Below are 21,931 nucleotides of genomic sequence, written 5' to 3' on the forward strand. Positions count from 1 at the left end.
TTGTCCAGATTGAAAGATGTATTCCAAATGTTTGACAAGTTTGTATTTTTTTTTGTTTTTCGTATCACAGTCTGAAGAGAGGGAAGAGGCTGTAGCCTGCCTATCTGGATGATGAAGGATGTCACAACAGAGGGTGGAGTCATCACCACATGGCTAAAGAGGATTTTTCTGAGTCAGAGAGATCATTTCTGAAGATCAGGAATAGGACTGGGCTAGGAACACTGCCATGGGACCCTCCAGCCTTAACGGGGAGAGGAAAATGAAAGGATTCTGTTTCAAGCGAGCCGCAATTTGGTTACGAGAGTAGAGGAAGTCAGTAAGCCATGTGTGGAGTTGGCTCTTGGATGCCATAAGTAGAGTTTGGAGAGCAAGGCAGGATACCTGACTGTATTGAAAGCTCGAGATGTGTTCAGAGAGACGGCCCTTATCTCATATCTGACATTGAGGGTCTCCATCCATTGTTGGGAGAGTGGGAGCAGCATGTCCAAAGTGGAGTGACCTGGTCTGAATCTGAATTGGTGATCTGAGATGAGGCCGTTGGAGAAAAAGAAGGATTTCATTTCAACTGCGATGATGGATTTGATGACCTTACTGATGGTTGGAGGTAAGCTAATTGGTCAAGAGTTAAGGGGATCAGTTTTTGTACCTTTTATGTAATGTAGTGATCTTGTTTGACTTCCAAGCAGATGGAGTATGATCTATGGTGAAAAGGGAAGAGAGAGAGAGGGAGAGCGGGAGAGGGAGCAGCCGAGCAGGTTTTTAGGACATGTGATCTGATGCCATCTGGTGCAGTTGCATAATCATGGTTGCTGAAGTCGAGGATTGCTAGTAACTTCTCCATATTCTCAGGTGCAAAAGACATTAAGTCCAGGATCAATTGGGTGCGACTGGGTCCAGCGGGTATGGAGAGTGAGGAGTTTGGGACAAGATTTGTAAGCAAACACAGAATTGAGGCATTTGGCCTTCTCACAAGTGGTGTCAGCTGTGGTGCCATTTGAAGTGAGGGAAGGGATGGAAGGGGAGCATACAACAGAGAAAGACTTAACAAGACACCACCAGGTTTTAGAGGAGGGCAGAAAGTTTGAAAGTTCAATCTTGAGGTTGGGCAGATGTTGTTTTCTGGCTCCTGAGAATGGACACACACTTGTTGAGGGCTTTGTGGAATGAGCTGAGGTTGCCTTTTTGGTTGTTTGTTTTCCAGTAAGAGAAGACCAGTTGTTTCAAAGCAACTGCCTCACCACATGATCCAGCATACCATGGGTGGGAAAAAGAGTGGGATAAATGAAGACGAGATGGGATGGATCAGCGCATGAGAGAGCAGGTTTCTGTGAAACAATTCCCAGGCTGAGTTAACAATCAGGGGCATTGGATATGGGAGACCAGTTCTGCAGAGAAATGGCTGTTTGCAGTGCCTATAAATCTGCCTGAGTGAACTGCCAGACTCACCAGCACTGAGGTATCTCTCTGAGATGTTTATGTTGACTCTCACAAGCATTTGAGCAGAGGAGGAGCAGGAGACATTTGTGGGGAAATTTGTCATCACCAAATCCCGAAGGCAGGATTTGCTATTGGGAGAAATCCGGATTGGAAAGTTCATAAATCGAGTCGGTCATATGGAGTCCCAAAAGTCCTTTGCTGAAGTGCCATGGTTGGTGAGAGAGGTACCAACACCCAGCCAAGTTGCACGGTGACAATCAAAATCACCACATACAAGGAAGAGGGAGTTGGTATGAATGGTTAAAAGTTTGTCCATGATGTCAGAGAGAGATGTAAATGGAATCGTCACTGTTTGGAGGACAGTACAACACACAGATGAACAAGAGGTGGGAGCAGAGGGGAGGTCACAGTCAAACAAGAGGTGGAAGCAGAGGGGAGGTCACAGTCAAAGGTAAGATCAGTACAGGGGCAGTGAGAACTTGAGTTCTTAATGGGGATGCAACTCCGCCGCCGGGGCTTGGTTCAGCCCTATCAAATCGGAGGAGACAATTACCGGAGAAAGACACCAAGGAATCGGGGATGTCTTGTGGGAGGAAGGTTTCTGTTAAACAGATGTCCGGTTTATTAGCAGTGGCCTGGATTGACAGATCTGTCAGGTTGGAACGGAGACCTCAGATGTTTGAGGTCCACACAGTTAGGGACAGAATAAGAGGCATTGAGGGATGGAGGACCTTTGAGTAGGTGGGTTAAGGAGGAATGTAGATAGAGTGGATATGAAGTGGAGGGATGCCGATTCCAAAAATCCCAAATTGGACAAATGGAGATAAAAATCATGGATGGGAAGTAAGAGTTTTTGTTGAAGGCACAGAGAAAGGTCTTGTGAAGAAGTAGAAGAGGAATATATCGGTAATAAGAAGAGGAGTGGTACTCCTGATGGAGAAGTTAGGAAATGAAGCATTTTTAAAGGAAGAAGCATTGCTATTCAATGAAGATTCACTTTGGAGATATTGTGAAAAGGGAGATAAAAAAAGAATGGAGTGCAGGAGGCAGAAGGAAATTCAAGTAGAATGAGATAATTGTGGAGTGAATTTTTTTTTTTTTAATGTCTCCACTGACGAAGTCACCACAGGCATTTTGTGTTAATCTTGTCCATCTGTAAATATGTCCATCCGTGCTAATTTTCTCTGTTTTCTATGTAACCGCTTATCCGATTGTCACAAAATTTTCACCATGAGGTGTGATTAAAAACATTCTACATGAATGATGACTCATGTGGAATGTTTTTTATCATAATCGTGATGTCATAGGTCATGTGATGTGCCAGTCATGTTGGAAAAAAGGAAAAACTTTGGACCTCTATCTCTGGAACCGCTCCATGGAAAAACATTGAAACTTGGCATATGTAAAGTACTCCACATGGGAAATGAGTGTGATTTTTTTTGAGGACGTCCTAGGTGTCTTCATTATGACGTTATAACTGCATGTGTTGAACGCTTTATCCGATCAGTATGAAAATTTTTGTGGCTCATCTTGTCCATAAATTGTATGGGGGAAAAAAATCGATGGCATCAATCATGTGGTTCGGCAGCCTTATTGTTTTTAACATAGCTCTCCGAAACAGCTGAACAGATCACGGCAAAACTTTACAGGTATGATCGCCGATCCATGCAGAACAAAAAGTTCTCCACCTATGACATCGTAGGTCACATAGTTGGAGAGCGATGGTTTCTTGAAGAATAAACCTTTAAAAATCTCCAGAACAGTTTGAAAGATCAAGGGGAAACTTCACCTAAATGTTCCCCAAGCCTTTGGGATGTTCACGAATGATTAAGAGGTCACATGGTCTGGCAGCCATATTAGATTGAACAAAAATCTTAAAAAAAAATTAATTCTCTTGAACTGCTTCATCAATCAATGTGAAACTTCACAATTATGATCTAGAGAACATGAGGAATGTGTTTTAAATTTCAGCCTGATCGGATGCATGGGCTGGCAGTCAGAATTATGTAACATTTTGGATCCGGGTTTAGGGATTTCAATCAAACTTGGTACACACATGTATAATGGTGTAATAATGTGGACGGAGGCTTATCTGCCGACGTCACAACTGAAGAGTGGCGTTCTTGTTTTGTTTGTTTTTATTTTTATTTTCAAGTAAGGAGGGGAAGTAGGATAACATTGAGGAGGTGGAAAGTTCAATATTCAGGAAGAAAGAAGCAAAACGAGAAATACGACACCAAGAAAGACATGTAATTTTCATGGCAGCTAACCGAGGAATAGACCATGAACAACACGAAAACAAATTTGACAAATATAGCACAAGGTAAGATTTATCATGGAAAATTGGCCAAAAACACAAACAGCATCACAGGGATGAAGCAATAACAGAAAAACATGACAAATCCGATTTGGAAAACTTAACTTTAATGAAGTGGAAGCGGCAACTGCAGATTCCACCAACATGTGGAAAAATCCCCCAATCGGATAATTCACTAGTTCTGAATATTTCAAAACCTGTAATAATATGGCTTGTTAAGCTTGGCAGGAAGGGAGACCACAAAGATATTTTGCTATATCTCGACGTTCATTTCCAGGTTGTCGCTGTGAACCCTGCTGGACTGCAGAGATTTACAGTGGTTCTGAAGGCCTCTGCAGTGAGTCCTTTTGTGTTTCTGGATGCTGGCATGCTACACGGACGCTTTGAAGACAATGGCTTCCTCATGGTGGAGCCTGTAAAGAATGTGATATTCCGGGCTTACAAGCACAACAGCACTAACAACAGCACAAGAACTAAAGAGGAAACTCACTGTGACATCTCTCTCTGATGTTTTTCAGAAGTGACTTTGTGGCACAATCAGGCATGTAGGAAAATTGTATTTCATCTCACCCTGAATTAAAGTGATGTTTTTGTAAGTATTGCTTAGTTTCTCTGCTTGTTCATAATTATTGAGCTTCATAAAAGTGCTTTGCCAATAATGATATGTATTCCAGAGTAATTGAAGCTGGCCACAATCTGACAGAAATGTGCAATGAAGTGTAGAGCAATTCATGTCTGACAGAGAACCATGGACACAGTGAGTACTAGAAGATCTGTTGATGTGGAGTCATGGCTGACAACCTCAGGTGAAAATTTCATTTGCATACGATGATGTTTTTTTCAACTTGTCATTCAGCTTGCTTGAAAAGAGCACAAAGGTGTGTTCATATGGAGAGACCAAAAGGGTTGAGACTAAACAATGCATCCAGGGTACTGTGGAAGAAAACTCACTCAGATTATTTTTACAATTTATTTTACAGAGTTGAATCACTTGAACATACGTATAGAGAGAGGCACTCCAGCAATGATGAAACCCTCTCTCGGTTCCCCAGCAAATGTCCGATTATACACTTAAGCAAACATTGGTGCAATGAGATGGTTGAACAAAACAAGACAAGGAACTGCTTGTGGTTTGTCTTTAGGTTGGGGGAGGGATGAACTCAGCAAAATTCATCCAATAGGGAAAAAGCACAACCGTCTTTCTCAAGGTCCAATATTTATCAGAGAAGAAATTTAACCAATGATGAAACGCACACAGCTGCTTGTGAATGTAAATGTAATACAGGATTAATATTTATTTTTCACATGAAATTCTTTCAATTACAGCAGTTATTAATGTTATTATTTACAAATATGAAGAAGTTTGATTTATACTTCAACAGTACTCCAATGTTGGACACAGGCTGCGTACGAATAAATAACCCTCCACAAAATGTTTAACAAAAATCATTGCATCCCGAGAATGTTCCTGCCGAGACGAGGAGGTAGCGGCCTGATATAACGCAACCAAGCGCACAGAATGACAACTGCAGGATTGGAAGAATACGTGAAAAGTGCAACAGACTACTGAATCCAATTTGTAAATGAACACGAAGACAACAACCAACCAGAGAATATTTCTCACCCATCGAAAGCAAAAAATATTCCAAAGACAGGTGCAAATGGAAGATGGCACACAAGAAACCAAAACAACGAATACAGCTCCAACAATTGCAAATAAAACCAAAACAATGAAACATCAACAGATATACACCACCAACTGGGAGTATTGATTCTTTGTGGCCTCTACGATCCCCAAGTTTTTTTTGATGTCCGTTCAGGTAATTTTTAATTTCTGCTCCGTCAACTCTTGGGATTTTTCAAAGTTTTCATCTTACGGGCGATTCCGTTTTAATGTTCTCAACATTCCTAGCAATTGGTGTTAGCCTGACTTATCAAATTTTGTTCATGTGATCTTAAATGGGTTCAAATGTCAATTCCTGTAATTGCTACAATTTCTTGATTTATTGGTCAAATCAGCTGAAAAGGAGAGTTCTGATTGTACTGAACAGTCCCTTCATCTCTGATGTTTGATTTTTAGTTTGTTGAGCATGACAATGGGCTCAACTGTCAAATCGGCTCTGTCCCCTCATTTATCGGCTGTTTGAGCTAGATTTGGTAGATACATTGATTCTATTGAGCAACGCCTACAATCGCTGTGTCCCCGATTGTTCGATGTCCCATATGGTCACCTTCATAATGGAATCAACGGTCAAATCTTATTCTTACTCCGCTCTCACTTTGAGTTCCCGAATTTTCTGAAGCATAGCTGAAATGTTCTCGGGGCGGTCGCTCATCACGGACAGGCAACCACTGAGCTCTACTATACTGAGTGGATAGCGGGTGGGACGAGGTCAACGCCAGGATGTCATTTTGAAGCTCGCATAAAATCTGCAATCCACACCACTCACATGTTCTAATGTTGTGTTAGTATTCATTTGTCTGTGTAGTTTATCGATGCACAAGCTGGCACTTTACTAACGGACAATTCCGAAATAAATTCCATTTGAAAGTCCTTATTACCTCCGCCACCAAAGGTGGATGAGGGGGTTATGTTGTCATCCCTGTCTGTCTGTGAGCAGGATATCTCAAAAAATTATGAAAGGATTCAGACAAAATTTGACGGACGGGTTAGATGTGTGACGAGGACAAATGTATTCGATTTTGGTTAACATCCGGATCTGGATACGATAATGTTTTAAGTTTTTAAAGTTATATAATCCATAATATTTCAAAAGGGAGGTTCATGATCATGGTTCGTAAGGATTCAATGGTAATAGTTAAGGAGTTTGAAGAATGAATGACACGCTCAATCCACTTAGAATGGGTATCAATGACGAGGAATATTCTGTCCAGAAAGAGTCCAGCATAATCAAGGTCATCAAACCGTGGTCGAAGCTGCACATTGGCCACATTTAGAGGTGAATGGGTTGGAACTTGAGTAAGCTTCTGACAAGTGTGATGGTGACACATACAGCGAGGACTGTATGTCATGGTCTATTCCAGGCCCCCATATGTAACTCCTGGCAACATTGTTCATGGTGACTACACCAGAGTGAGACTCATGATTATCTGAATTTGGGTGTTAAAATTATGCAATTACCCCAAAGTAAACAATTGGCATGAATTGACAATAAATTCTTCCTATCTAAATATGGATTTTTCCTCAGAGGGCATCGTTGATCAATATCTGGACAACATTTGACATTTAACAACACATTGTGATGGACCTCGCTGCTCTTGGATAACTCCGACAGTCTGAGGTGTCTAAAAAGGCCACAGACGCCATCTACAACACTCACCTCTGGTCAGATCTTCACAGTCAGGGTTGGTTTACCGTACCTGTGAGATGACTGTACCAGATAGGGAATCTTGCCGGTAGATGCGCAATGGATGTTAATTGGCAGAATGAACCAGCATTACGAGCCGCATCCTGTCGTCTATCATTGGCCAATCAACCTTGGGTCAATGGCCCTAAGGCATTCCATGCCGTGATCAAAACACGACAGGACAATTCAAGACGGTTTCAAGCTTGTATTGTCAATGGCAGGCTAGCAAGTATTCACAACATTCCCATTACCTCGATGTGACATACCCACCCTTGGAATTATTACAGCGATTACTTAACACCTCCACACAAAATGGATCCAGACACCCAAAGAAATGGCAAGTACGGGATGAGGGGTGAGAAGAGGGAGAGGTGAGAAAATTAGTTGTGGTTGGTGTTGTGGCCTCGACACACTTGAGTTGTCGCCCAATGGTCTGGCCTGATGGTCCTTGGATCCACCTCCTCACACTCCCTCCTCCTCCTCCACTCTGCTTGCGCTCTCTCAAATCACCCGATGATGTGGGTGATTGCCCGCAAAGGGAAGAAAAAAAAAGGACAGAACAAAGTGCAAGAACGAGTGAGAAAATAAAAACGCGAACAAGAAAGAGAATAAAGTAAACCATGCATATACACGGTTAATTAAGCGACATACACCACGTGCTGGTAAAGCTCATAAACAACGGGTTGATGAAGCATACAAACAGAACTGCCCACGTACACAATCCCCACTCATAAAACCAAACCATACATCTGTGCTGTGTCTGTTATTTGTAGTCCTTTCTTTTTTTCTCCCTCAGCCCGAATTGGCTCAGGGGTATTGTTGTCATAGGCGTTGTCCGGGTGTCTGTCAACTTTTGGTTTCCGTCAATTTCGAGGAGAATGCCTTGTCCGATTAAATCCATTTTTGCAGTGTGTGTTGGGGCTGGGTAGAGGAAGGTTCCTTTCGATAATTATGCATCAGTGCGATCCGATATCCAATATGGCGGCTCGGGCAGCCATCTTGAATTTGGTTTCTGGACAATAACTTGAGAACGGCTTCACACATTGATTTTATTTTGGCGAAGAATAATGGGGTTGAGTAGAGGAAGGTTCCTTTCCAAAATGGGCATGCTGCGATTTTCACTGTGGCCGCCATGGCAGCCATCTTGAAATTGGTTTCCGTCAATTTCGAGGAGAACGCCTTGTCCGATTAAATCCAATTTTTCTGGGTGTGTTGGGGTTGAGTAGAGGAAGGTTCCTTTCGAAAATGGGCGTGCTGCGATTTTCAATATGGCCACCATCTTGAAATTGGTTTGCGTCAAGGGGATGAGGGGTTACGCCCACTTTGCGGTGCTATTTTCTTACTCTGTCCCCAGGGCGCTATCCACCTGCTGCTCTGTCTAACAACAGCTCGTCATTGGCTGACCCACAAAGTTCTTGGGAAAGCAGGAGGTTCTATGTGCCTATCACAGAGATGTTTCCTCGCTTCCCGCTAGTTGCACGCGGAACTGCACCAGAGGGCTCTCGCGCCAGTCCGTGTGGTTGTGTGTGAAAAATGGTTCAAGTCCAGAATATAAGGGTGAAAGAGCATGTACTTAACTAACTGTCACAATGCATATCGATCAACCTCAATACAACTTGTTCTTTAAAGCTAAACAGAATACTATGAGGCACAACTAATCTTATTCCAATGTGCATGTGCTTCGTTTCCATCGAGGAGGTGCACAAAGCCCTCTCTGGACTCACAACCATCACACTACCCCTCATCTCTCCTTTTAGCCTCTCCCAAGGCTGTTGTTAAGCTCTCTGTTCATGGATCTGCAAGCTCCCCTTATTCTAACCCTGTTAGTTGTACATTCTTATTCCTATGCTCGGGAAAATAATAAAAAAAATGTGTTGTGTATCTAAGGCTCTACATTCTATCTTAAGCACAACTTATACTTTACATCCACATGACATCATTCCACACCTGTGCAGATGGGGAAAAGGATGATTTGGCCACGTGGACACTCCCTACCACTCTCAACAGAGTTCGTAGTCTTTAAACTGACCCCCTACTCCTGGCCATCCACTCTCTCCCCATCAGCCTTTATTGGACTCTTCCGGCCTGGAGGGCCCGCAATGAATCGCACATGGCCACTCATCGCATGGGAAGTGTTTTTGCCCCATGTGGCCTGCTTCGGTTGAACTTATCATGTAGCCTGCTACGTGAAAGAGCTTCATGTACTTCACAGTCAGAACGTATATCTGTCAACATCAATGCAGCCTATTCTTAAAGGGAATCCCAAATGTAATTTTTTTCTTTCTGAAAACCATTGAGAATCATTAATGAAGGTCTAATTTGAAGGAAAAACATTGTTGATTATTTATTTTTATATTTTTTGCCAATCACATAGTGTTGAAAAAACTCCCTGGAATGTCAATTTTCGATTTTGTCAGCGACGTCACATCTTGAAGCCAAATTGATCCGAGTGGCGGCTTCACATCGAGAAAGTGTATTTCAAGCTCAGATTCAGTAACTGATTCCACCGTCATTAGCAACTCTGAAGGTTCTCAGAATGTTGAAACTGATCAGTGGGATTTTAAAGAAACCAATGGAGACAAAATTGGTGATGGCAACTCTTTCGTTGGAATTATGGAGCCTTCTTGTTTGGAGCCTTGTGCGAGCGATTCGGAAGAAGAGGAGGAAATGTTCGTGAAGATGAAAACTCTGGTCGCATCTTCAACACAGATTGGTCCAGTTTGTTTTTCTGTTCAATTGTGGTTTAGAAGGTATTTTGTATTCATTGATAAATCGGTTACATTACTCGAGCAGAAATACCCATCATCGCCCGATAGTATGGACACCGCCCATGCACACTCGGACACCCCGGACAAAATGGGTGATGAATGCTTTGTCTCACCATGACAGGCTGACCAGGTGTCATGTATGTTTCGGGATCGTCCCGTTTTGTGGGGGGTGGGGGGGGGTGAGATAGTGGTGGGTTTTGTGGGGATGATGGATTGTAGAGGGGGGAGTGGTGCTGGGGATGAGGGTTGAAGGGGGGGGGGAAATCCTGAATGTTTTAGAGTCTTTGGTCAAATCCTCTTGGCGGAGTATATGATACATACATACATATATGTATCATATAGTGCCGAGAGAAAGTGTACACCCCCTTTCAGCATTTTCACCTTTTGTTACTTTGAAGCCTAGAATTATATTACATTAAATCAGACTTTTTCTACCTTTATTTACACATCGTAACCTACAACTTTCAAGTAAAAAACAAATTCCCAAGCACTCCACAAGTTTGGCCTGTACGGTAGGGTGGCAAGACAAGCCATTACTCAAAAAAGCCCACATTGAGTTCCCTTTGAGGTCCGCCAAAAACCACTCCGGACATTCTGAAGCTTCGTAACAAAAAGTTTTGTGGTTTTATAAAACCAAGATGGAACTGTTTGGCAAAGACGCAAAACGTTGTTTGTTGCAAACCCAACAGAGCATATCACCCAAACAACACCACATCCCTACTGTGAAGCATTCTGGTGACAGCATCATGTTATGGGGATGTTTCTCATCAGCAGGGACTCGGGCACTTGTCAGGATAGAAGGGAAAATGGACGGAGCAAAATACATAAAAAAAACCTGCTGCCCTCTGTAAGAAAGCTGAAATTGGGACAGAAGTTCACCTTTCAGCATGACAACGACGTGAAGCACACAGCCATAGATACACTGTAGTGGGTGAGGAACAAAAAGATAAATGTCCTTGAGTGGCCCAGTCAGAGCCCTGACATAAATCCAATCGAAAATCTGTCCCATGACTTGTAGATTGCTGTCTATCAACGCTCCCCATGCAACTTGACTGAGCTTGAACAGTTTTGTACAGAAGAATGGGAAAATATTTCCCAATCAAGGTGTGCATAGTTGGTAGACACCGATCCAAACAGACTCACAGCTGTAATTGCTGTCAAAGGTGCTTCCACCAGGTATTAACTCAGGAGGGGTGGACACTTATCCAATCAAGATATTCTCGGTTTGTATTTTTTTTTATTTCGTGAAATTTGTATAATTTGTTTTTCACTTGGAAGTTGTGGGTTACGATGTGTAAATAAAGGTGGAAAAGTCTGATTTAATGTAATTTAATTCCAGGCTATAAGGCAACAAAAGGTGAAGAGTTTGAAGGGGGGATGGGGTGTACACTTTCTATAAGCACTGCACATACTTTCCCTCCACGATAAATAGATAGTGGTTCATTTCATTTGTAGAAATTTGTGCTGATAATAATTATTTTCAGGAACTCTTGTGATAATTGCCGGACAATGGCAACAGGTGTTTGATTCACCGCTCAGATTGCCCGTGTAGATGTGTTTGCAGCTCGGTAGAGATGGTGTTCCATTTTCAAGTGACGGTTCTTTCTTCCGCTTAATCATGGGGATGGCATTCTCTCTTAATCATGGTGGAACAGACCAAGATATAAGCATGTCTGTTGTTTCATAACAGCTCTTTGTAAAATGTTCTGAGCACAAAAGCAAACATTTTGTAGGCCCGATCCACACTCAGGTATTTCGGGTCTTTCGGCCATTGATGTAGCATGAAACTTTCTCGGTTTGTATTACTATACAAGCACCGAGGACGCATAGACTCGGCAAATTTGTGGAAAACCCTAAACGATTCACCATTCGAGTTGAATCGTTCCGTGATGTAACACCGAGACGGTATGGACATGGCGGTCGACTTCCTGATGCGACGTCACGGCTCGGCTGAAAAAGAACGTTTCGACTTTTAATCGCAAATTCACCGACTTTATAATTCGGAAATTGGAAAAAGACATCATATCTATTTTGTAAATTATCAAGGGATAGATTAGCATTGAGGTGGTGTGAGCATTTGGGTTCCCCTTTAAGAGATAAACAGAATACTATGAGACATAACTAACTTTACTCGTGTGTGTCGGCGCTTTATTTCCATCCAGGAGGTGCACGAAGTCCTCTCTGGATTCACAACCCTCAATATAATTACCTTTGCCTTCGAAGGTAGAGGAAGGTTATATTTTCCACCGCTGTTTGTCGATGAACACGATATCTCAAAAAGTTACGGATGGATTTGGTCGAAACCTCATGGACAGGTTGGGTTTGTGACAACGAAGTGATTCAATTTTGGTGAACATCTGGATCCGCATCCGGAAACGACAATTTCAAGGGATTCTTCACCATTGAGAAATTGGGCCAAAAACTATATATAGCACGATGTTTCAAAAAGTTGTGGGTGGGTTATGACAAAACTTAGTGTACGAGCTGGACAGGTGACGAGAACAAGCAATTTGGATTTTAGTTGAGGTGAGGATGCAGGTCCAGTCTATCATTGGGATACAAAATGTAAACTATTCAGCCTGGCAGAGGTATGCGCTCCACTGAGTGCCGCTCTCCTTTATTTTTTGGATTATCTTCTTCAGCTTTGTGTTTCAGTTTCCTCTCATCAATTGTTGAAGTTGTCCAATTTTACTTTCTCAGTTGTTTCTCTGTATCTCATCTCTGTTTCCATGGTGGTGTTTAATTTCGATTTGTGGAGCCTGGTCTATTCTTCTTGCAGTGTTGTTTTCTGTTCCTTTTTTGTGAATGAGCAGTGCCACTGCAAAGCCCACAGTATCGATTTCTTTCAAGGGGGATGGTTTTGCACAATTTTACCAAATGATCAGCTGGTTCTCCAAACAAGCATTTTAGTCTTTTTATTGTTTTCCATTCATCAAGAGTTGTGGTCTTTTTCTGAATGGTGTCAATGTCATCATCCTCATCTCCTCCATCCTGCCATTCTCCCTCTTCCTGCTCATCATCATCTACCATTCCCTTCCCCTCTGTCTGTATAGGTGTCACCCAGTCCATGCCATTGGGCCTGTTCCACTCTTCCCCCTCCTCAGAGTGGGCCCGTATCCCCTCCCTCCATCACAATTTGTCTCCACCACTGGAGTCCCAGTGCTACACAGCATTCTGAAATCTGGCTTTGCTGCATACCCCCTCACAATTCCACTTCCCCCCCACCCCTCCCCAGGGTGGACTGCATCCCCTCACTCCGTCACAATTCGTCTCCACCACCGGAGTCCCAATGCTACACCACGTTCTGAGATACGGCTTCACTGCATCGCCGCTTCGAGTTCCACTGCGACCAAGTCCCCACCATCCTTCTCTCCATCCCCCGGTGAGTCCTTAGCCCCCATGGCCTTCACCTCTGTTGTTACTTGTTGTCTGGTCCTAACTGTTATCAACTCTATTCAGTTCTTAGGTATTTATGGATTGTCGATACAACCCTTTCTAATTTATGAAGTGAAACCATCACCGTCCTGGTTCACAATTTTCTTCTCGATTGGTCCAAAAACCTTTTACCTGGGCCACACATCCCCCACTCTTCATGCGAAGAATATGATTCACAGTGAAGGATGGTTTCTTTCTCATCTGCACTCCAACGTTCTGTGTTTAAACTTCTTGTCTTGAGCTGTACTTTTGATTGATCTGACACAGGTAGCACCTTTTCAGTTTCTCACCTCCGTGCAGATCCCTATCTCACTGTGAAATGTTCTTCCATTCAATTAGAGGTGGTGTACTCATTGTTCTCTGCAACGCAAATAATTTACATCGAGTCTCTCTGGGGTAAAGGTCAAGTTCAAATGGTGGTCTTAAAAAAATAAAGGTGTTTTTTGTCATCGCTCAATTTTGAGAATGCGGAATCACTAAGACCACTTGGCCTTCCAAGATATTCCAACATCATCACAGTGTACCTGCACTGAAGTTGTACACCTGGTATTTGATTTATGGCCTTGACCTACATTTTTTGGATTGTAACCAAATTAATGAAAACAACTTTTTGATCAGAACTTCAATAATTTTCCTCTGATTTTAATAATGTTACATTTCATGGGTAGATTGTAGATGGAAACACGTTTTCTTCATTTACACTTTATCCATAAATGTTGAAGGTCAAGGTAATGTGGTGGTTAGAAAAAATATGGCCATCACTGGATCAAAGGAAAGTTGTGCTGCAGATATCTCGTTTAAATTGATGATGTGAAGATCACAATACGTGAAGATCAGTGCTCCACACCCACCGGGACCGTCAATGTTATCCTGGCAATGGAGAACTTCTCTGAACCATGTTTTTTTCCACTTAATGTTTGCCTGAAACAGTTGTTGATATCCGCAGGTGACGGTCAAGATGTGTGTAATGATGATGAAGAACCTGCTGGGAAAAAAAACATGCAGATCCAAGGTGCCTGTGATGTATGTGGTGAGCCAGGTGACAAGGTGAAGATCATGGTGGACGTGCCAAAGGTAATTGATGATTATGTTATCGTGAAAATCATGATAACAGTTTGAATTTCAATGTTAACAGTTTCAAACTTGTCTCCCTCCTCTAAAAGCTGGTGGTGTCTTGTTACGTCTGTAACTGGTGGATGCTCCCCTCCCCCCAATCACTTTCCTCACTTCAAATGTTACCACAGCTATCTCTGCTTGTGAGAAGGCTGAATGCCTCATTTCTGTGTTTGCTTCCAAATTTTGCATCTCCAGCCCCTCACTCTCAGTACCCATCCTTCCCTGTCGTCCTTGTACTCTGTGCTTTTGCACCTAAGAAGGTGGAGAAGGTTGTTCAACCCTCAACTCTGGCCCTGCAATAGGACCAAATGGCATCAGGTCATCTATATATGACTAAAACTCTCATTCTTCCCACGCTTTCAAAGAAAAGCAGGAATATTTTAATTGTATTTTGAAAAATACTTCGAAAATATTTTGAAAAATTTTTTTTTGAAAAAAAGGTCACGTTAAAGGGCCACCAAGTCAAATTTCACGCCCATCCTCTTTGTCATCCACCCTGCACCTCAGTGAATGAATCTTTTGGATTCTACTTTGCTTGAAGGAAAGTGTACATGTATGGGCAGTTTTTAAAACTAAAACAAATTATTTAACTTCAGTACAACATCATTAACCCTTTCCGCAAAAATACCAAAAATATTGAAAAAAATGAATTTTTGTAATAAGTTTCCTGTGAAATTGAAGTTTGACACATATTTGTTTTCTCTGCCTTTTTGTTATGGTAAAAGGCTTTACATGTTCCAATGAGTCCTGAAATACAGTCCATGTATCATTCTCTTGGTATTTTCACTTCCACTCCTTACTAATTGATATGGGAATATGCATTATATAGAGATCGTGTGTTAACGAGTTACTATAATACGCAGGCCCACAACTAATTAATGCTGAAACATTATTACGACTGCCAAAAGTCTCAATGTTTATATTTTAATCTAGTCTTCGTTATCACTGAGAAGTTCTTCATGGTCACTATCTTGGCTGGACTGTTCTTCCTCAATGTCATCATCACACTTTTCCATCTCTTCCGTAGTCTTCTCAACTAAGTCTATCAAGGTAGCGGAAGGAACTGGGCCGCAAGACCACACTGGCTCCAAAACACCCTCATCATTTCTTTCCCAACCTTGTTCAGGATCATATGGCTTTGGAGACCAGAAGATTGGAATATCTGCTCGCTTGTAGATAGCAAGGCGATGGTTCACTCGACCAATGTGTGGGATAAGGTTGTCTCTGCAAGGTGGCAACTGGGAGAGGTCAATCTTAGATTTGGTTGTCAGTTGCTCATCTTCCCCAACCATCTTCCTCAACATGATTCCACGTACAGTGTCAATAGATTTCTGTCTGGAGTAGCCGTACATCAGACATGTGAATGCCTCAATATCATCAATCGTTTCTGGCTTTACAGACCATGCATCCCCAAGTTTTTTCTGAAAGGAGATGAGTACAATTATATGAATTGCCACACAAAAGTTAAAAGAAACTGTGATAGTCAGGGGATTTCATAGATAATGAAACAAATAGCTGAAAGCTTCATGATAAATTGGATGACGTTGTAACTTCTTGAGGGGTCCGATCTTGCCCTTTCCCTCGAAGGAACTAGTTACGTCTTCCCCGGTGAACACGTACAGGCCCAGGACCATCTTATAGTTGTCGGCACCCATGGATTCTGCCATTTGACTTATGTTGGCAATCTGACGATGTTTACCAGTTCCGATGTCAAGAATGATGTTAAGACCTGTTGTGTTGGCATAAAACAGGAGGATGACAAATATATCGGTGTCTGGTGTCCTGACTGCAGCTGACTTGTAACCCAGTTTGGCTGCATACTTCAGGTACAGCACAAGCCTTGTGTCCGTTTCCTCCTGATTTGACGTCAACTCAAGAATTCCTTGTGCTGTAACCTGAAATGATATAATATGGAATTTATCATACATACTGATTTTAAGCAGTAGGGAAAGGGTTTACAATAAATTGACACATGGAATTCAATTTACTAACCTCACCATCAGATAATTGTAACTGGTATGCCTTGCCATCCACTACCACCAGTGCTGTTCCACATTGCTCCATGTGAGATGCTGTTGCATTGCTGCTTCACAACTTGAGTAGTTGTTCGCAGAGCTGTGTTTTATTGTGTTCATTTGCCAGGAATAGCTCGAAGTCACTTGGTTTTCTTGTTGCTGGTCCTTGTATCAGATAATGCTGAGAAGATCCTCGGCGTAACCTCTCCTGAGCCTTGATAGAATCAGCATGGTAAGAATCAGTTGAGAAGAAAAAAATCTTTCTTGGCCACCATCTGATCTCACACTTGCAGACATATTTTTCCAAATGTAGGTGATATGTTTATCAGAGCATGAAAAAGTGCATTGCCTTCTTGGATATGTAGGGCACCTTTCGGATAAGGAATATCCTCCTGACTGTCGTCTGTGAAGAAATGTAGAAGTGCAGCTTTGTTGGTCTTATTGAAGAAGCCATCAGCTGTACCAAGGCTACGAGGTACAGGGGTGAGTGAATATCTCATCAGTTCATCAAGGTGTACTGGCTCATCCAGGTTCTGTGATTTGACCAGCAGCATGAAGGCAAGGTCACTTTGCTCTCGGTATTGGACAATCTGCAATATAGGAAATAAGAACCACATTATTTAACTCATTGAACAATGTCAAAATGAAAATACATTCGACCGACGTAAATGAGAACTGAACATTATTTCCTCTCTTTTTGTGTTTTTAAAATATAACCTACCTTTCCATGTGAGGCACTGAGCTTGACTGTTTTCTTCGAAGCGTCCATTGTTTTCAACTTGCGCCTCTTGATACGTTCAAAGAATAGTTTCTCAGAAGAGCCGTTCACAAACCGTTCTTGGATGAATGCTTCCTTGGCCTCTTTGCCAGCTTTCGCAGCATGTAGTACATCAAATTCTACCTCAGAGGAAGCAGGAGCACCAGAGGCCAAGCTGTCGAGATGGTCTTTGTCGGCCAATGAGAAAGGATCGGTGAAGTTACGAATAGCAGCAATGGTACGTTGTACTGCATCTTCAGACTTCTTGATTTCTGCTCTCTCTTTCTCACGGTGCTTTCCAGTCTTTGGGCAGTCAGGGTCATCAATGAGGCAACACATCTCCAGCATCTTCTCAAAGTACTGAGCTCGTGTTGAGGTTCTGCGGCACCGTCGTTGGTAAGCTTCAAACTTAGAGAAGATACCAACGAATCCTACTGCAATATAATGGAAGCGGCGATATAAAAAGTGCATTGGACACTGATGTGGATTTTTTTAACCCACCTTGTTGTGATCGTTGTCCTCCTGAAGGATTCTAACTGGTCGATTGTGGAATCCTATTTGACTTCAGACAGAGTTTAACGGTTGTCCGATTTGATTATAAAACCCTACAAAAACCCTATCGACACTGATAAAACTGATGTCCACACAAGTCCTTCCTTGTGAAACAATTTATTTCCTAATTATACACCATACACTTCTCACCCTTGTACAATGAACTTAAGAATCCCCATTTGATTGCAATATTATTTGGTTCTATTTCATTTATTCTTATTTTATTTAACAGTTAGACCAACCCGATTCAATTCACTTCTACATTACATCAGAGAGTTTTATTCTAACTTGGTACTTGGTCAGTTCCAAGGAGTACGATCCACTGAGAAACTATACTTCCTCAAGTGCTCGTACTAAGAAAATGTGTCTTTCAAAACATTTTATACTTCCATGAGAGAGAGGTTGGGGGATATTCACCCAGACTGTAGACGTGTCCTTTAGACAAAAAGCCACTTTGTACATTTTCTAAGCAAAGGTTCATTTATCAGCTCGGTCACTCTGCTCCAGAACAACACATTTCTTATCATTTAGGGCAAAAGTCTTTTGGCCAGAAATGACAGCCAATTCAATTTGCAGCATAAAAGTTACATTTCTGAAACTCCATTTGTTACAATTTAAAAATACATTAATATCAATTTTTCCCCCACAGACACCCACATTGAAACGAGACCATTTGGAAGGTCATTTTTAGTATTTACAAAAACCCACCTGCAGACTTTGCGAACCTCATAAAGGTCTCCTCCATCGTCTTGTCCACTGCACTGAGGGACCCTGGGATTAGAGAACGTGCTACTGCAATGCCACCTTTCTTGAGCAACTCTTCAGCCCCAGGATGAGACATTTCGATGTTCGTAAGTAAGACATCCAACCATACTAGGTACCTGTAAAAAAAAAAAAAAGATAAGATGTATGTGGGCCTCATAACACATTTTGGCAGAGTCGAAAAAATGAATGTGGGTTTTGTACTTGCAACTTGACATTGATATTGAAAGAAATGTTTTACCTGGAGGAGTTTGGCCCATCATATGCAAAGAGGAGGTCCATTGCATATGCACCATTGCATTTGTGGAAGAGGTCGAAGTTGTTTTTATTCACGGCGTACAACAACATCAGGATAAGTCGAGTATGATCAATCACACTGAACCAGAAAGTGGCCGTTTTCCCCAGGTGGCCAGCACGGACCTTGTCTTCGTAAGCCTGGTACTTGTCCAAAATGATGCAAGTAGATGGATCATGCAAGGCATGATCAAGAGACTCATGACTACAGTTCTGGGCAGCATTGAGCAGGGCCACAGGGTTGGTGACATCTACATTCTCCTCTTCACTGAAGCACTCTATCAACAACCGCTCAATTGCTTCACTAACAGTCTTCAGACAGAATAGAGCTTTCGCATATGCCTTCCCTTTTAGCACACTCTTAAGACAGCCACTGGTTACAAGTCCAGCCTCAAGGAGGATTTCAGAGTAGCCTGAGCTCATGCATTTATGACCAGTCAACATGCCTATACAGTTCATCACAGTGTGGAAAGGCCCCTGGATTACCACATGGTTCTTGTATTCTTCTGGGAACTTCCAAATGAGGGGGAGTGCTTTCATGCAACCTCCAAGGTCAAAAGTGCTAAGAACATACTTCTGGCCAACCTCCAGCGTAGCATCTTCCGAACGCTTCAACAACTCCCTGATTACGGAATACTCAGTGAACGGCTGATTGATAGGGTTGAAATAGTCAATGGTCGACTTTCGAGATGGTTTTTTGCCAGTAGCTGAGATGAAGCCACCAAATCCAGGGACGAGTTGTGTTTCTTTACTCCCAGTGACCATTTGCATAAGTAACCACAAACGGTACTCTTGGATGCACTCTGAGTACAACTTATCGTTTTCGATGGGTGGACTGAACTTAGCCCCTGTTGGAAACTTGGGCCCAACTCGACCATAAATATGAAAAGGGGGCAATGTTGGTGGGGTTCCAACTTCAAAACAACGAGTCTTATTCCGCTGCTTGAGTGGGAGGGTTCTATCTTTGTCGGCAATGTCAGTGTTTGGTTTCACCTCCTGTATGATGATCTCTCCAGTGATGTTCACCACGTTTGAACCATGGACATTTGTGGTTATTTTGTTTAAGTTGTCCCACTCAACATGAAAAACTTCGTTGTCTTCACCAGTAGCAATCTGGGGAGTGAGAGAAGAGGAAACATCGCCGATTGCTTCCGCCAGTGCTGCCTCAACTTCCAAGCCAAAGTCATAGGACTCACAGTGACCCAATCTATGAAGTATATTGGTTAGCTGCTTGCTTCGATATAGGTGGCGTATGGTGCTGCAAAGGAGGATGTGTTTAGGTAACTTCCACTCTCCGTTTGTCACAGCACGGCAGATGTCCTGGAAAATAAACCAATGGAACTTATAGAGAAAATAATTTACATTTTCATGATAGAAAGCACTAAAACTGGATACAATTTGGAGGACTAGCGATATTGTCCCAAAGATGTTGAAAGCAAAGGTGGTTAAAACTCACCTGAGCTACTGAAAGCACCAGACATCGGCTCTTTTCAGACTTTTCCACATCTGCTTCACCCAGGATAAGAGTCGACAGGAACTTCACCAGGTCTGTTGGGAGGTATTCTTCTGATGCCCTGGCATCCAGCTCATCAGCTGTAGGAGGCCAAGGAAGTGGTGTTGACTCGATGAACATCCCCTGAACAACACTGCGCAAGTGCAAGGCAACATCCTCAAACTTGTCTTTGGAACCAAGCCTATATGCATCAGTAACTGCTTCCGCAACAGAGATGCTTGTGCTGTACACCAGGTTGTTGGTTATGCATCCCCTGTCCCCAGGAAACACTTTTGTGAAAGCAATGCACTCATTGATTTCGGGTCTTCATCTTATCACTTCTGAAATCTGGATTTGGAAATCCACAGCGTTCAAGTTCTTGGACGTATAGGTGGCGGAGTGTTCCAAGTTGCACGACCTCCTTCTGCCCAATTACCCTCTCACGTATAAAATACAGAACTACATTAAATGAGCTTTGATGAGCTTCAAGCTTTTCATCTTGCTTGTTTTCAATACTTCTGTTGGCTTGATCACGTAAATAATTCACATATCTCAGTTTGAATGAACCATGACAGGATTTATGGAAACGAGCCTCTCTTGCAAACAAATCTTCGCCTGCCACCTTGCGATGTAAACGATTGTCTCCTATTTCTAGGGCCTGGGATTCAATACGAGTCCAAGCCGCTTCCTTTCCCTTGAAAGATGCAAACTGGACACAACGTTCAGTCCTTCCGGAAACTTTCGTCTCAAGCATTTCACAGAAAATACATTCTGGTGGAAAAATGTTCTTGGAAGAGGTAGATGGTTTACGGGGGGATCGAATTGTTGAGGGTTCATCGTCTGGTACGACACATTTCAAACGATCCTGATGTTTGGTAAAGGCTTGATAGCATCCCCGGTGATAGCCTGTCATTTCTGGGTCCACACCATCAAGAGTGTCTGGAATTAACCGACACACAGCTTCCATACAAGTGGGTGAATCATGAGACTGAAGGAGCCGTTTCTCACGAAGATTATGTAACATCTCAAGCTTTTCCTGGGGAGGACCCCTTATATTGTGTAGTGGTATAAATTCACCATGCTGTATGCCACTCACATCTAAAATACATACAGGAGGAGGCATCTGCAGTTCCTCTAAATTGCAACCATGATCAGTTCGGCGTTTCTTTGCCTTTGACATGATGAAGCCACCACCACCAGTTAACTACAACAAAGCGTGCACTACCACCACTGGAGCACTAATCCATAATTGGGGTTACCTGAAAAAAAAGACAATTATCCACCACCAATAAACTACAGCTACAAGCAGGTATGCATGCCAGCAGATATTCAATACAACCACTCAAACATTCATCAAAATAACAGTTGTCTGCACGTCCTGTTACAAAAAAAGACAACACTGTCAGTTGACGAAATTTAACACCACCACTAAAGTGTTAAGGGAGTTACAATGGCCTCACCTGTAACAAAAAAGAATGTTAATAACCATAGCCATAAACTATAAATAAACACTGAAATTAATCATTCGTATGCGAAGGGCGCACTCACACAGTAAACTCAATACAGAACCGCATTTTCTCAATATTTTCGGTATTTTTGTGGAAAGGGTTAATGATGT

At 42.4% G+C, this 21,931-nt stretch overlaps 2 protein-coding genes across 4 annotated transcripts in view; one reads left to right on the forward strand and one right to left on the reverse strand.

The window, feature by feature from the left end:
* Positions 1-4,350, forward strand: part of LOC147019134 (ubiquitin carboxyl-terminal hydrolase 21-like) — a 57,404-nt gene extending 53,054 nt beyond the window's left edge. For all 3 annotated transcript variants that reach the window (XM_085900020.1, XM_085900021.1, XM_085900022.1), the window contains one exon: positions 4,032-4,350. The gene's annotated coding sequence lies outside the window, so the exon portion shown is untranslated. The remainder of the gene's footprint in view (positions 1-4,031) is intronic.
* Positions 4,351-15,197: 10,847 nt separating this feature from the next.
* LOC147019135 (uncharacterized) lies at positions 15,198-21,493 on the reverse strand. The gene is given in 9 exon segments (XM_085900116.1): positions 15,198-15,859; positions 15,956-16,336; positions 16,434-16,712; positions 16,714-17,046; positions 17,178-17,647; positions 18,474-18,646; positions 18,769-20,141; positions 20,278-20,632; positions 20,634-21,493. Coding segments are annotated over 9 exon segments (4,713 nt in total). The 3' UTR covers positions 15,198-15,370.
* Between the last annotated feature and the right edge of the window lie 438 nt (positions 21,494-21,931).

The sequence above is a fragment of the Eptatretus burgeri genome, chromosome 10, assembly GCF_056783735.1.
Source record: "Eptatretus burgeri isolate ZD-2024b chromosome 10, Ebu_testis_v1, whole genome shotgun sequence".
In the NCBI taxonomy this organism is placed as follows: Eukaryota; Metazoa; Chordata; class Myxini; order Myxiniformes; family Myxinidae; genus Eptatretus; species Eptatretus burgeri.